The 15370-nt window shown below is 44.1% G+C and overlaps 1 protein-coding gene across 1 annotated transcript in view; it reads left to right on the top strand.

Moving 5' to 3' along the window:
- Positions 1 to 9980, top strand: part of TOB1 (transducer of ERBB2, 1) — a 13119-nt gene extending 3139 nt beyond the window's left edge. The window contains exon 2 of the mRNA XM_077458770.1: positions 8229 to 9980. Coding sequence (XP_077314896.1) covers positions 8303 to 9274 — 972 coding nt within the window. The 5' untranslated portion in view covers positions 8229 to 8302 and the 3' untranslated portion in view covers positions 9275 to 9980. The remainder of the gene's footprint in view (positions 1 to 8228) is intronic.
- Positions 9981 to 15370: the final 5390 nt, after the last annotated feature.

Raw genomic sequence — 15370 nt, 5'->3', positions numbered from 1 at the left:
AGGGTTTGCAAATCTACCTTGGTAGACAAGAGGTTAAAGGGGATCTACAAACCAAAAATCAAATTTTCTGCAAGCAAACTCTCCCCATCCATGTCTCCATGCTTTATTTTGCTAAGGAATCTTTGAACCCCCCCCCCCCCCCCCAGCAGTTCTGGCTGTGGCCTTAAAAGTGTGGGGGGTTTGTTTCCTTGCCTAGGTGGATGCAGCATCAGACCGCTGCTGCCCCCAGCGTCTCTACACTGAGGACTGAGCCATGAACCTCGCTGATGGTTCGGTTCCCTCCCCGAGTGCTGCTGACTGTCGCTCTGGAGCTCTCCTGCTCTGAGCCTCCCTGCTCACTGGATACTTGGCTGTGGAGGGGGCAGGGAGGCGCCTCGCTGAGATCAGTTAAGGCAGCTGGCGGATCCGGACTTTGGATGTCGGGATGACGCGCTGCCTCAACTGATTGCAGTGACTTCAGTGGAGAGCGGACTTCAGACCACTCTCCGCTAAAAATCAATTGCACTCCTGTGACCCTTAGGAGAACCGCGGGTTGGACTTCTTAAAGGGCAGATAACTCGCAGAATTTACTTTCTGGAATCCATCTGCGCTTCAGGCATGCAGGCAGTTGTGCTCAGCAAAAGCCCCTCCTGAAGACTCCTTGGGTGTAATAATTTGCCTAGGCCAGAAACCAGGAAGTAACTAAAGAGATGTAAAAAAAAGGAAACTGTAATCTGTCTTGTAGTGGCTCCTCCTCTGACCCACTAGTGACTCACCGACAGCCCCATTCACTTTAATGGGACGGCCGGTGATGCGGCGGTGACACAACACGGTGAGGGACGTGGCTGCAGCAGGTGAGTGGACGCCCGCTAACAGGCGCTGCCATGATGGATCTGAAATGACAGGTGCTCTTTAAATATAAGGACTTCTTCTTGCTGGTAGTTAGAATGTTTAATATTTGTAAACAAAAATGAAGGTTTCCTGTTTAGAATAAGGGGTCAGGTTAGTAAAACGGCGATATCAGAACAGATTCATACAGTTTGTAGTGTACACAGATTTGCTAAACAATGGAATATTCCTGAATTTTGTATCTCATGGTTACTGTGACAATTACATGAATCAATGCGGCGCATGTTATCTCAGCTTGCAGAGCTTGAAATCACTGAATGAGTTTTCCAAAAATGTAAATACTGCAGAATTTACAGCCTCGTGCTACATAACTAAGCTCCATTTCATGCCGAAAAAAACTAAATGCATCTTAAATAGGTTTACTCCAAAAGCAGTTTATGAAAATAAATTTGATTTAAGAATAAAACTTTATTTTTTTTATTTATTTTTTTTAAATCGTTGATTTTTATCCACACTGCTGTTGAGAGAATGAAGTTCTTTAAAGGGGTTGTAAAGGTACGTTTTTTTTCACCTTAAAGCGGGAGTCCGCCGGGACTCCGTGTTTTTTTTTTTTTTTTTTTTTTTTTTTTTTTTTTTTTTTAAAAAAAAGCCAGTAGCTACAAATACAGCAGCTGCTGACTTTTAAAATAGTGACACTTACCTGTCCAGCGCGCCCGCGATGTCGGCACCTGAAGCCGATCTCTCTATCGTCTCTCGGGTGCTGCCGCCGCCATCTTGGGTATGGGAATCAGGAAATGGAGCCTTTCGGCTTCATTTCCCGGTTCCCTACTGCGCATGCGCGAGTCGCGCTGCGCAATAAGGACGGTCCCCGCTGTCTCTGGGATCTGTGTTTCCCAGCAGGCAGCGGGGGACTTTCGGAAAGGGGCGTAATCTACGCCCCTTTCCGCAGAGAGCTATCCTGGAAGTGGGTGCAGATACCTGTACTGTACAGGTACCTGCATCCCCCTCCCCCCCTGAAAGGTGCCAATTGTGGCGCCGGAGGGGGGGAGGGTTCCGATGAGCGGAATTCCACTTTAGGGTGGACCTCCGCTTTAATGCATTCAATGCATTAAGGTGAGAAACATCTGACAGTGCTTTTAATTACCTGACCCCCTCGAAAGTCCCAGGCTCGCCTCCGACATCCTCTTCGCCGCTCAGCCTGGCCGCTGATTAAGTAGTGCATGGATTGAAAGCAGCGCAGCCATTGGCTTGCGCCGCGGGGCCAAGTGATACAGTGAGTGGCTATAGCCGTCAGCTGAATCACGGGAGCGCGCCCGCAAGTACTTCTCACCATGCGAGGGAGCTCGCATGAATGTGAGAAGTACTTGTGGGGGGGGGAAGCCGAGACAGCCACCGAGGGACCCCAGAAGAAGAGGTTCGGGGCCACTCTGCAAAACGAGCTGCACAGTGTAACATGTTTGTTTACAAAGAAAAGAAAATCCCTTTACATCCTCTTTAAAGCTAAGCTTGGTATTAAAGCTGGTAAAAAACTTTCGGGTCAGTTATCCGGGTGGCTCTAGAGCAGCAAACTGGGCATAAAATGCTTGTAGAAGCAACTGTTGGCCTGTGTGTCCAATGCACATTTGGGCACTTGCAGGTATGTTTGAGGAGAAGTTTACAGGTTGGAAGAAAGTGTGTTTTTTGAGAGCAGCTTATGGGCAGCAACGCTACCCGCATTAAAGTGGTTGTAAACCCTTACAAACCACTTTGACCTACAGGTAAGCCTAGATTTAGGCTTACCTGTAGGTCCAAGAAATATCTCCTAAACCTATACGGTTTAGGAGATATTTGCCTGAAAACGGGCGCCGTAGACAGCGGCGCGCAGGCGCACTGAGCGCGGCATTCTCAGCGACGGAGCTGCCGCGCGTGTCGGCTCCCGTGTGCATGCGCGGGAGTGGCGTCATCGCGTCTTCGCCGAATGACAGCGGCGGACCTGCGAGACCCCACCAACAAGATGGATGCGGCGGACTACAGGGGACAGCGGTGACTTCGCTGGCTCCTGTGTCAGGTAAGCGACACATAATGGGCTACTATGCGATGCATAGTAGTCCATTATGCTTTACCTTTGCAGGGAATGAAAGAGGAAGTAAACTCATCAGGGTTTACTTCCTCTTTAATCCTGCATTTTAGAAGTGTTCGGTGTTCCAACTGTGACTTGATTATAGCAGGGCTTGACAAATTTGCTTTGAATCGAGGAGCCAACTAAAAGTTAGGAGTTGCCAAGATTACAGGTAGAACATGTTCCCAAAAGTGAACTTGTCCTTTAACCATTTCCATAGCCAGTTTTATTTTTTTTATTTTTTTTGCACACATTTAAAAACTTTAGGCCTGAAGATATAAATAAAACTCAAATATTTTCTGAAAGCGGACATCCTACAGCAGTTATGGTGAACCTTGGCACCCCGGATGTTTTGGAACTACATTTCCCATGAAGCTCATACACTCTGCAGTGTAGATGAGCATCATGGGAAATGTAGTTCCAAAACATCTGGGGTGCCAAGGTTCTCCATCACTGTTCTAGAGAATAAAATAGTGGTAGCTCCGAATTTATTTTGTCACACAATCTTACCACAAATGTGAGTGTCCAAAATTTCAATGAAAGTTGAATTTGGGGAACACAAACGTGATAAATTTTGTAACCTTTTGGTAAAATATAAAGGGTTGTACTGAATAAAATTGATACCCAACATGTCAAACCTTTATATTTGTGTGCCCCTGTGAAATGGTGACAATATTTTTCCATAGGCAACGCTTTAAAAAGCCCCTACAGCTCCTCAGTTTAGGAGGGCTGGTGGTAGAATTATTGCTCTCATTCCGGCATGCACAGCATTGTGTAACTTGTATCGCAATCGGTGTTTTAGTCATAGGGGCCCCCGACGTGTTTACGTTTGTGCATATGTTGGGTGGGGTGATTTATGTAATTAGGTGTAACTTAATTTTTTTTATAATTAAGAAATTTCCCTAAAATCCTTGTGGGGGGGGGGGGTTTTTTCTTTAATGAGACATCTAGGGTCTAAAGGACCCTGTGCTCCACTGAATGCACATCACACTGCATTCTCGAAAGACTGGGGGAACTGTCAACGGGAACCCGGAAGTGACATCCTATGTCACTTCCGTATCCACAAGGGGAAGAGGGCAGAGGTTTCTGCTCTCCATCTTACCCCAGAGGGCAACTCCAGCAGTACTGTCAGTGGGGGAGTCTCTCCCACTTTCTGAATAAAATACCTTAATCGGGGAGGATTGCCCCTTCAAATTTGAAAATGTGGATGCAGGAATTCAGGTCATGTTCACCCCCCCCCCCCCCCCCCCCCCCCGGTTGGATGAGAAAAAGGAATCTTTTACAGACTGGTTAAGGTTTTTCACCTTTTTGCACTTCTGTTCTGCAGCTCCCCCCCTCCCCCCCTTTTCATCCAATGTGCATGAGCACAGCGGCTCCATCTGCAGTCTCCTCATTGGACAGATTGATACTGTCAGTGTCATGCTGTCAATGAATGCAGCAGCGGGGCTTGGGAGTGGGAGCACCTGACAAAGAGGGGTCTGGAGCACAAGCAAGTACCCCAGAAGATAATCGGGGCTGCTCTGTGCAAAAACATTGCACAGAGCAGGCAAGTTAACGAGTTATTATTTATTTATTTTTTTAAAGCTTTTGAACCATTTTAAGGCTTTTCACTTATGTGGACTCTGGCGGCGGATCTGTCTGCTCAGCGGGAGATTTGTCTGCTGAGCAAACACATGACAAGTCCGCTCCACTTATGCAGAGCCGACATACACAGCCCACTCTCTATGGATGGTTGGCTGTAAACAGACCTCCTGTATGTTTCCATCTGTCATCTGATCCGCAAGACGTATGGGGACCTCTGATTGGGTCAGATGTTGGTGGGTGTCAGTGGACAAGTTTCTGACACTTGCTGCTTCATAGCAGTCAATGGATGGTTCAACATGGTCTGCCTAAAAAAAAAAAAAAACCCTGACTGGTCCGCCTGTGTGAAAGGGGCCTTAGATTTCTCCATGTTGTCCTATCACAGGCTGACCAAAAGAATTTGGTTAATTCCTCCATCCATGATGAAGATTGTGGATAGACCCCTGGTGCTCAACCTGTAGCCTGCATGCGGCCCCTTGGTATATGATGTGCAGCCCTCGGAGCAATCTGTAGTGAGAACATTGATTGGGGTCGTCGCATTGATCTCTACTAGTCTCATGTAACTTGTTCCCGATTTCGTATTGTCTTTTGTAGCATATCCCCAGCCAGCAATGTATCCTGTCCACTCTCTGACCCTCATTTCAGGTCTCCAGTTTCTGACAGTCCTCTCAAGCATTACATATATTGAACATTATGTGCAGCCCTCTGACATCAGGAGCTGCATTTTGAGACCCCCTTTAGTTTATAAAATGACAACCACTGGTATAGACTAACTTTCAGCACTGGTTATAGTATTCGGACAGCTGGCACCAGCGTCTTGTTATACCGGAACAGTTGCTGCAAATGTTTGGCTGTGCCTTCCAGCAAAAGTCAATTGGAAAATGTCTTGTCCAGCCCGGGGGTGACGGGGCCACCCATGCAACAAATTAGATTTTGTGTATGGCCAGCTTAAAATGGAACAAAACTGTATCTGAGCCCCACAAACCAAAAATGCTGTTTGTCGTACCGACATCTGTCCCCCCCCCCCCCCCTGCCGGCTCCAAGACTGAACCGAGCGATCAAATGCTGATTAGTGGTTTCTCAAAGCTCCCTGTGACCGGCTCTCTGCTTTGCCCATCCCCCCCCCCCCCTCGCTCACTGGAGCACTGGGCTCTGGAGGGGACAGGAGCGGCCGGCTCAGGCTCCTAGTGGCTCGCTGAGAGGCTGAGACAGATGCCAGGCATCTGAGCAGATCTTGACCATATGGTCATGTTTCTGCCAAAGCCTGGACTGTAGGGCTGCAACTAACGATTATTTTCATAATCGATTAGTTAGCCGATTAATTGGTTAATAACCTTAAAAAAAAAGTGGTGTACAATTTAGTTGCTTTGTAAAGTTAAAAAAAAAGGCAATTTATTCTTAAATATCTCTATGCAGTGGTAAATATAAATAACTATATGGTTAAGGAGCAAAATATCTAATCCACTCTGAGAATAACAGACAGAAGAGATATACTGTATATACTATTAAAGGGGGAAATCTGGTAAATATCAGACTCGGAGATCAATTTTTTTTAAAGTCTTCCTTCGTTCATTTTTTTCTAATAGTTAGTGGGGTCAATTTGACATTCGTTTTCTACAAGTTACAGGAAAATTTGGAAATAGAAAACTACTTGGTCAAAGAAATTTTCACAGTGTATGTGGTTTTCAATCAGAAATTACATTAATTTTAAAAACAGAATGTTAAAAACAAGTGAAAATTTCAAACATTCTTTCATTCAGTGAATGTACAAAGATTTTTCGTCGGAATATTCTCGTTTGAAAATTTCTCGGTGTGACCAGTATAAGGCTCAGTACACACCTATGCAGTTTGCTTTTGATCTGTTTCTGCCGTGCTTTTTGCTGTGCGTTTTGATTTTTGCGCACGTGATTTTACTGCGATTTTGTTTTTTATTTATTTTTTGGCCAATTTGTTGGGCAGATTAAAAAACACAGATTGCTGCAAAAACTCATTACATGCTTTTCTGCAGCTTCTCCATTGAAGTCTATTGAACCAAAAAAGCACAGTCCCTGACGCTTTCCAAATATGCGGCGGTGGAAAAAAGCAGATGTGAACGTGTCCCATAGGAAACCATGTAAATTAACTAATTTTTTTTCTGCTAAAAAAACATAGATGTGAACCAAGTCTAAGACATTCAGTATCATAATGGGGTTAAAAAAACTAAAGTTAGCCCTTTATAGTTAAAAAAAGTAGATAATCACTATAAGGGGTTCATTTTACTGTGTAACTGACATTTACAGTAGCGATTTGCTCTTTTTTGTACTATAAAGGGCTTTTTTTGCCCCATTGTTACTGGCTGATTGATTAATTTCATAATCGATTAGTTGTCAATTGATTAGTAGTTTCAGCCTTACTGGACTGGCTCCCTGACCTCGAGCAGCGGGTTTCAGCCTGCTGAAAATAGGCCACAGGAGTGCAGAACGATCTGCTCCTGGGATCCGTAGTACAGCCAAACCAGCTTTGGCTAACTTAATAGTTAAAGAGGAAGTAAACACTGATGGGTTTACTTCCTCTTTCATTCCCTGCAAAGGTAAAGCATAATGGACTACTATGCATCGCATAGTAGCCCATTATGTGTCGCTTACCTGACACAGGAGCCAGCGAAGTCGCCGCTGTCCCCTGTAGTCCACGCATCCATCTTCTCGGTGGGTCTCACTGCTGTCATTAAGAGAAGCTGCGATGATGTCACTCCTGCACATGCGCACGGGAGCCGCCACTCGCGGCATATCGCCGTTGACAGCTGCGCTCTCAGCTGTCTACGGCACATGCGCGGTAGACAGCGGTGCCTGTCTTTTCGGCAAATATCTCCTAAACCGTGTAGGTTTAGGAAATATTTCCTGATTTCAGGTAAGTCTTAACCTAGGCTTACCTGTAGGTCAAAGTGTGTTGTAAGGGTTTACAACCACTTTAAAGCAAACCCCCCCCCCCTGCCTCCTTTAAAACCTCCCCAGCATGTTTGGCTGTGGCCATCTTGAGTAAGGGCAGGTATTTCATGTAGTGTTTACTTCCTGGAATCCATCTGCCCTTAGCACAGGCAGGTGTGTTAGCAGGGAAAGCACCTTCTCACCCCTTGAAGACTCCTGGGATGTATGACATTATTTGCCTAGGCAAGAAACCAGGAGGTAACTGAATAAATGTGAAAAAAAATCTACTTTCCTATCTGTTTTCAAGTGCTAGAAGCATGAGGATTAAAAATGGTCCAGGTCCATTGTGTATATAAAAAATAAAAATAAAAAATAGCCCACGTTGATTGAGTGAAGTTCTGCTTTAGTAATCGTCATTTTGATCTTGACAGACTCCCATTTAGACTGCAATATTCTTCAGCCATGACCGGACTGTAAATTACAGGTGGGGGAAGGGTGCACTCTGCCCGGTTTGGTCAGTTTTGCGTTCTGAGATGTTTGTTGTGTGTAATCAGGAAAATATTTACCTGCAGCCAGTGAAACCTCCCAGTGCATCTGGCAGTGTTGACTTGGTTCCCAGTCACTTGTTTTCCATGCGTTGTCCTTGTGATTAAAAGAAAAAAAACTGGTCCTGTCACATTGTTTGAGGGAGGCCTTCACCAGGAACGCAAAGTTTGGGGAACTTCAGTTGGGTTGTGCAGCTTTCTCATGTACTTTTCTGGTGTTGGTGACATAAGAATTTCCTTTTTAACCATTTGTTTGTTTGTTTTTTCTTGTAGGAAAATCAGACTTCTAAGTGCTTTACCCTCTACCTGCCTGACAAACATCCTCCTGCACTTACCGAGAGAGATTTATGACAGATATGCAGCTTGAAATTCAGGTAGCTCTGAATTTTATCATCTCTTATCTGTATAACAAACTGCCCAGGCGACGAGTCAACATCTTCGGGGAGGAGCTTGATAGACTTCTAAAGAAGAAATATGAAGGCCATTGGTACCCTGATAAGCCGTACAAGGGGTCCGGCTACAGGTGCATCCACGTCGGTGAGAAGGTAGAGCCTGTCATAGAGCAGGCCGCCAACGAAAGCGGTCTGGACATTGAAGACGTCCGTAGAAACCTTCCTCATGACCTCAACGTGTGGATCGATCCCTCTGAAGTGTCCTATCAGATCGGAGAGAAGGGACAGATCAAAGTACTTTATGTCGACGACAACAGCGAGAACGGATCAGAACTTGACAAGGAAATCAAGAACAGTTTTAACCCCGAGGCCCAGGTGTTCATGCCGATCATCGACCAGTCCTCTCCAGTATCCAGCTCGCCCTCGCCTCCGTTCGGCGACTCGGCCGCTGTAAGCCCCACGTTCATGCCCAGGGTCTCTCAACCTTTAACGTTTACGACTGCCACTTTTGCTGCCACCAAGTTCGGCTCCACCAAAATGAAGATGAACGCCCGCAATAAGATTGCGCGGTCCTCCCCCACGCAGTTCGGCTTCACCGTCAACAACTTGTTAAAGCAGAACGCGTTGTCGTCCTCCATGCACTCGCTGTACGGCCTCGGCCTTACAAACCTCCAGCAGAATACCTCTGCCCTTTCTCCGAACGCCAAGGAGTTTATGTTCCCCGAAATGCCAGATCAAGGAAGATTTGGCATGAACTGCCCTAACGATAATGCACTAGGCCTTGGCCCCTTTCCTTACAGCAATGCCTTCGACATGTTTGCGGCGTACGGCGGTCTCAACGAGAAATCGCTAGTGGACGGCTTGAACTTCAGCCTCGGCAACGTGCAGTATTCTAATCAGCAATTCCAGCCGGTTATGGCGAACTAAAACTGTTATTTATCCAAAGTATTGTACAAGCTGCACGGTCCTTTTTCCTCAGCTTGTAGCCCTCGTACATTCAAGTTGGTTGCAGAAGCACATACTTTTTTTTTTTTTTTTTATTATTCCCCCCCCCCCCCCCCCCCCAGACTAAGTGCAAGCTTATATTGTGTTCACTACACTTTTAAGGAATATTGCCTGGTACAGTATTTAGAAGCTAATTTTTGTTTTTTTATAGGCATTGAGTTTTTTTTTTCTAAAAATGGAAAATATTTGTGTGTTTTTTTTGCTTTCGAAGGTCGAAATATCCCGTTTCACCTGCATTAGAGGAGTGAAAAAAAAATTACATTGTATAATGTATAAAAAAAAGGGGAAATGACTTTCCAACTTTGTAAGTTTTTCTATATAATATATTTACATTGACACATTTCAAGATTTTTACGAATCTGTGATTCCTTCAGCTTTTTTTTTTTTTTTTTTCTTATATTTTGAAACTGAAACGTCTTTGAGACACCAAGCTGTTCAAAAAAATAAATAAAAAAATTATTGATTTTATTCCTCACTGTACTTTAATTATAGAGGGATACTTGTAATTTCAAGAGTTGTATTTTCTGTTACAAAAATTAAGATTTTTTGCTATATAAAAGATGGAGATATGTAATTGTAATTTTTGTATCTAAATTGTGCAATACTTGATAAAGTTAAAGTATATTAAGTCAGTGTCTTACATGTTAAGAACTGAAATAGTTTATATTTAGTTTGTATTAAAATTATTTTAAATAAAAAAAAGATTCCAGTGTTTTTTTCTTGATTTCAGGAGCGGTTAGTGTTTTACTGGATGAAAAGGGGGTGAACTTGTTTCTGCAAAAAAAAAAAAAAAAAAAAAGTTGCCACCCTTTCTAGGTTTTGTTTGTGTTGATGCAGGAAGGGTCCAGGTGACACAATGGAACTTGCTGCTGCAGTGTGCCGGGTGGATTCGGCTTCCCATTCATCATCTACAGACCGGCACATCAGCACTCTATTCAGGATTAATAGCATAGAAAGGCAACTCAATAAAACTGCTGATTTACTCTTTATAAAATGAAAGTTTATTTAAGGATCAGAATGCAGGCCAGGAAAAAGAGTTCACCTAACCAAAGATCTAACCGATGTCAGACCAGTAAAACTGGGCTTTACAAGTGACTGGGGCTGCCAGCATTGAGGTCTGAAGTCACTTGAGGGATTTAAATCTTAACAAATTTTATTTTAGTTTTTTTTGGGGGGGGGGGGTTCAGAGTTTTGCCTCCTTGGTGGTGATTTTTAGAAGTTTACTCATTTCCTGGAACTTCTATTCTACAATTGTTTGCAGAGCAGGCCGTGTTTAAAGTGATATTAACCACTTCAGGTGTGCCCTATAGCAGGGTGGCATGTGTGCCAGATCATATACACAAGTGTGTGTCCTGCCAAAATGTCAGGTTTTTGTAATGTAAAAAAAATAATTTCAGAACTTTTTCCACCTTTTTTTTTTTTTTTTTTTTTTTTTTTTTTTTTTTTAATGTGACCTATAAACTTTTCATCAAACTAAATCTTTTAGGTGGAGGGAAGTAAAAAATAAAAAAATAAAATATGGTTGTGCACACCTTTTAAACTAATACTTTTGTTGCAGCACCTTGATTTTATTACAGCACTTGGTCATTTTGGTTGAGTATCAGCATGGCACAGCTTGACTTGGCAATATTTGTGAAAACACTCCCATCTGATTGCAAGGACATCTCCTGTGCCCAGCCCTCTTCAGATCACCCCACAGATATGGGTCTGGCTGGGTCATTCCAAATCTTTTATTTTTATTTTTCTAGTGAAGCCATTCCTTTTGATTTGGATGTATGATTTGGGTTGTTGTGTTGAATGATGAAGTTGCCCTTCATGTTCAGCTTTCTAGTAGAAGCCTGAAGGTTTGGTGCCAGTATTGACTGGTATATGGAACTGTTCATAATTGACTTTACCTTGACTAAGGCCCCTGTTCCAGCTGAAGAAAAACAGCCCCAATGTGTGATACTGCCACCACCATGCTTCACAGTTGGTATTGTTCTTTTGGTGACGTGCAGTGTTTTTGCACCAAACATATTTTGGAATTATGGCCAAAAAGTTCAACCTTGGTTTCATCAGACCAGAACATGTTTTCTCCAGACTATTTGAAGACTTCAGATTAGGGGTCGACCGATATATCGGCCGATATTTGGCAATTATGGAGAAATCGGCATTGGCTGATATTATCCAAATTAGGCCAATATTGAACACTGGCTGTACCTCTGCAAGCAGAGCGTGGAGAAAGGAGGATGAACTCGTCCATCAGCCACCCCGATTTCTAAATATTGGCATCAGCCAGAGAAAAACCCATATCGGTCTACCTCTACTTCAGATGCATTTTTGCAGAAATTGGCCAGGCTTGGATTTTTTTTTTTTTCTTCATAACTAAGGGCTTCAGTATTGCCACTACCCCATAGTCCTGACATATGAAGAATACAGGATACTGTTGTCACATGTACCACACAGTCGGTACTTGACAGATATTCCTGCAGTTCCTTTAAGGTTACTGTAGGACTCTTGGCCGCCTCCCTGACGTCTGGTTCTTGGTAATGTCACTGCTGTGCCATATTTTCTCCACTTGATGACTGGCTTCACTTTGCTCCATGGTATATCTAATGCAGGGGTCTCAAACTGGCGGCTTTCCAGCTGTTGCAAAACTACAAGTCCCATAATGCCTCTGCCTATGGGAAGTTATGCTTGTAACTGTCCGCCTTGCAATGCCTCATGGGACTTGTAGTTTCACAACAGCTGGAGGGCCGCTGGTGTGAGACCCCTTATCTAATGCCTTAGAAATTCTTTTGTACCCTTCTGACTAATACCTTTTTAACAATGAGATCCCTCTGATGCTTTGGAAGCTCTCTGTGGACCATGAATTTTGCTGTAGAATGTGATTAAGAAAATGTCCGGAAAGACCTACTAGAACAGCTTAACTTGGGGTTAATCAGAGGTACTTTATATGATGGGTGTGTACTGATTCCTATTTCATATGATTTTGCTTAAGTCTGAACACGGCTACGTCCCCAGTCATAAGAGGATGTGCACATTTAAGCAACCACCTTTACTTTTATTACTCCACCCCCCGGGGGGGATTTCAGTGTTGGTTTTTTCAATTGAGTTGTACAGTTTGTCACATTAATGGTGGAGAAAGTTCTGAAATGATTTAGTTTTTGTTTAACATCACAAAAACATTTTTAAGCTGTATGTACTTCTGGGTAGGATGTGTGCCCTTGGTGGCTTGCTTCTGCCGTGATTACACATAGTGGACTACTATCAGTGGATGCAGGGTACCCCCCATATTCTCCAGAACCTACTGCTTGTTAGACAACTGTGCTCTCCACTAGTACAGTGACAGTGCATCAGTATTTGGGACTGGTCCCCCTCCCGCAAAACATGTCAGTTATCATCAATGTCCACCTTGTTGGGTTCATTACCACTTTAATTCCCTCCTGAGTGTATGAAGCTGAAGTTTTTGTTTTTAAACATCCTGTCTAGGGGCTACTTAGCATTTTAATAGGGATCATGGTGCTCGTATAAAACTTGGGGGGTGGTGGTGGTGTTTGTTCTTTGGGGGAAGAACTTGCTCATGACTACGATCATATTGCAGGCACTCCTATGTTATGGTGCCCCAAAACATTAAGGCTGGGTTCACACTAGTGCGGATTTCCCCACATACGATTCACATGACAGGAGGTTGTGACCGGTTCTCTGGTCCTGTGTGTCTTTGACTGTTTCCGGGTTAAGTCCAGGCAAAATATTGCCCCTGATTCATCCCTTAAACAGAACAGGGGCGCACCGGACCCCATGCTGTGAGCCACGTGCGGCTTAGATGTGAACTCAGTCTAAGGCCAATATTTCATTCACTATCTGCTTTTTACAGTGTTCTGAGCCATTCATTGGCAGGCTATTTTAATGAGCTGCTTTAATTTAAACACGCTGCACCCATGGAATGTTCCCTGACTACATTCACTCACTGAACTAGAGTCCAAGATTTTTTTTTAAATTAATTTGCATTCCATTCTAAAGCAAGTCCTTCAGAGTGTATACATTTTGGTTTCTCTGGGTTGAAGAGTGACTAAGCTGCACCATACACATTGCAAAACTGCCTTCAGCTTCACCAGCTATGATGTAGTAGTGCAATGGTGGGCTTGATCAAACATCCAAAAACAGCTGCATGCTGAGGACACCCGGCCAGACTGGCTTCACCTGTAGTCCCTGCCTGTGGCCACACCCCTATATTTGCGTTTCATCCTGAAGTTCAGTCAAAACTGAAGTAAGCTTAACCACTTCAATACTGGGCACTCCATCCCCTACCCCTGGCCAGGCCAGCTTTCAGAGCTGTCATTATTTAAATGACAATTGCACAATAATGCAACACTACCCAAACTTTTTTTTTTAAATTCCCTTGGTCACACAAATGGAGCTCTCTTTTGGTGGTATTTGATTATCACTTTTTTTTTTTTACACTAAACTAATAAGACAGAACAATTGTAAAAACAAAAAAAGTTTTTTTCTGTTCATAAATTTTTGTAAATAAACAATTTTCCTCCTTCGCTGATGAGGCTGTACTGATTGGCATCCCTGGTGGGTGCTAGTAGGTATCCTACTGATTATCAACGCAGACCCCCCCCCCCCTCGTTAGGAGAGCTGCTGATTGGCTCATCTCTACTCGCGCCTAGTCAGTGTGAATAGAGGAAAAGCAGATTAAATGACACTTCCTGGTTATGATGTGACCAGCTGTGGTTGGACGCAGCTAATCACATGGTAAAGAGCCCACCTAATAGGTTGGTGAGTGCGCTACCAATCGCTGTATGCCCTGGTGGCTTATCTTGCTGGATGTCATATGATGCCCAGTCAGGATAATGAAACTACTCTGTGGGCGTCATTCTGCATACGGTGGGTGGAAAGTGGTTAAACCTACGCCGCCACCCTGCCCCCCCCATATGTAGTCCAAGCCTATTTCTATCTACCTTGTAAAAAGGGGGGGGAAGCTAAATTACCTATTCTAATGTTGGTCTGGTCTAGGGATCAATTGATTGTCAGTGTGGCTGATATTCTAGAAGTATTGGTCAAAAAACAATATTACCAATATTGCTTCAAGGGGTTTTTACCGGGGTGATGCATGCAGCTGCATGCATCACCCCGGTACCGTTCTTTAGAGTGGATGGTCAGCTTTATTGTAATAACAGATGCGGCTTGGCTGTTAGTACAAGCAGCGGGAGGGAATGCTCTCTCTCTATTTCCTGACCCCCCCCCCCACCTTCTGTTCGCCCGGGCTCTCCCGTCCTACCAGGAGGCCCAAGCAGCCAGCCGGTAACGCCTGCCAGGTGGCCGAGGACTCAAACAAAGCCAATGCTTCATTCGGGTCTCGGATCTAGTAAAGTGATTGTCACCTTAAAGGCGCCAGTTTAAAAAAATAAAATAAAAAATAATATAAGTATTCAGAAACGCCGATCTTGAACTTTTGAATACTTTGAAGTGCAGAGGAGGGCCGATCTCTCCATAAAGAGTACCTCTTACATGCCTATTACTGACACAAGGGATATTTACATTCCTTGTGACAGTAATAACTGATAAAAAAAAAAAAAAAAAAAATTAAATTACAGTGTCATATTTTTTTTTTAATGTGCAAAATATCAGCAGGAGAGGTGGCCGAAATATCAGTTTTGTATCGGCACCGAGAAAAACGATATCGGGCGATCCCTAGTCTGGTCACATGACTGGCTTGAGAGTGTAGAGGAGGGACAGCCGACAAGGGATGCCTCATAGTAAGCATCTAAGTGATGTCGCCCCCCACAGTCTCTGCCGCCATTGTTGGGAATCTCTCCTCTACACTGAAGCCAGTGCTGGAGAGATTGTGACCAGGGCTTCAGGATAGGCAAGTTGGAGACCCCTTTCCTTTTACAGCAGGGGCCTTCAAACTACGGCCCCCCAGTTGTTCAGGAATTACAATTCCCATCATGCCTAGTCATGCCTGTGAATGTCAGCGTTTTGCAATGCCTCGTGGGTCGTGTAGTTGCGCAACAGCTGGAGGGGCTGTCG

This window comes from Lithobates pipiens, unplaced genomic scaffold (genome assembly GCF_037356315.1).
Source record: "Lithobates pipiens isolate NorthernLeopardFrog02 unplaced genomic scaffold, aLitPip1_a1.2 Scaffold_28, whole genome shotgun sequence".
Taxonomy (NCBI): domain Eukaryota; kingdom Metazoa; phylum Chordata; class Amphibia; order Anura; family Ranidae; genus Lithobates; species Lithobates pipiens.
Note: the sequence above shows the minus strand (reverse complement) of the source record. Positions and strands in the feature narration are given on the sequence as shown.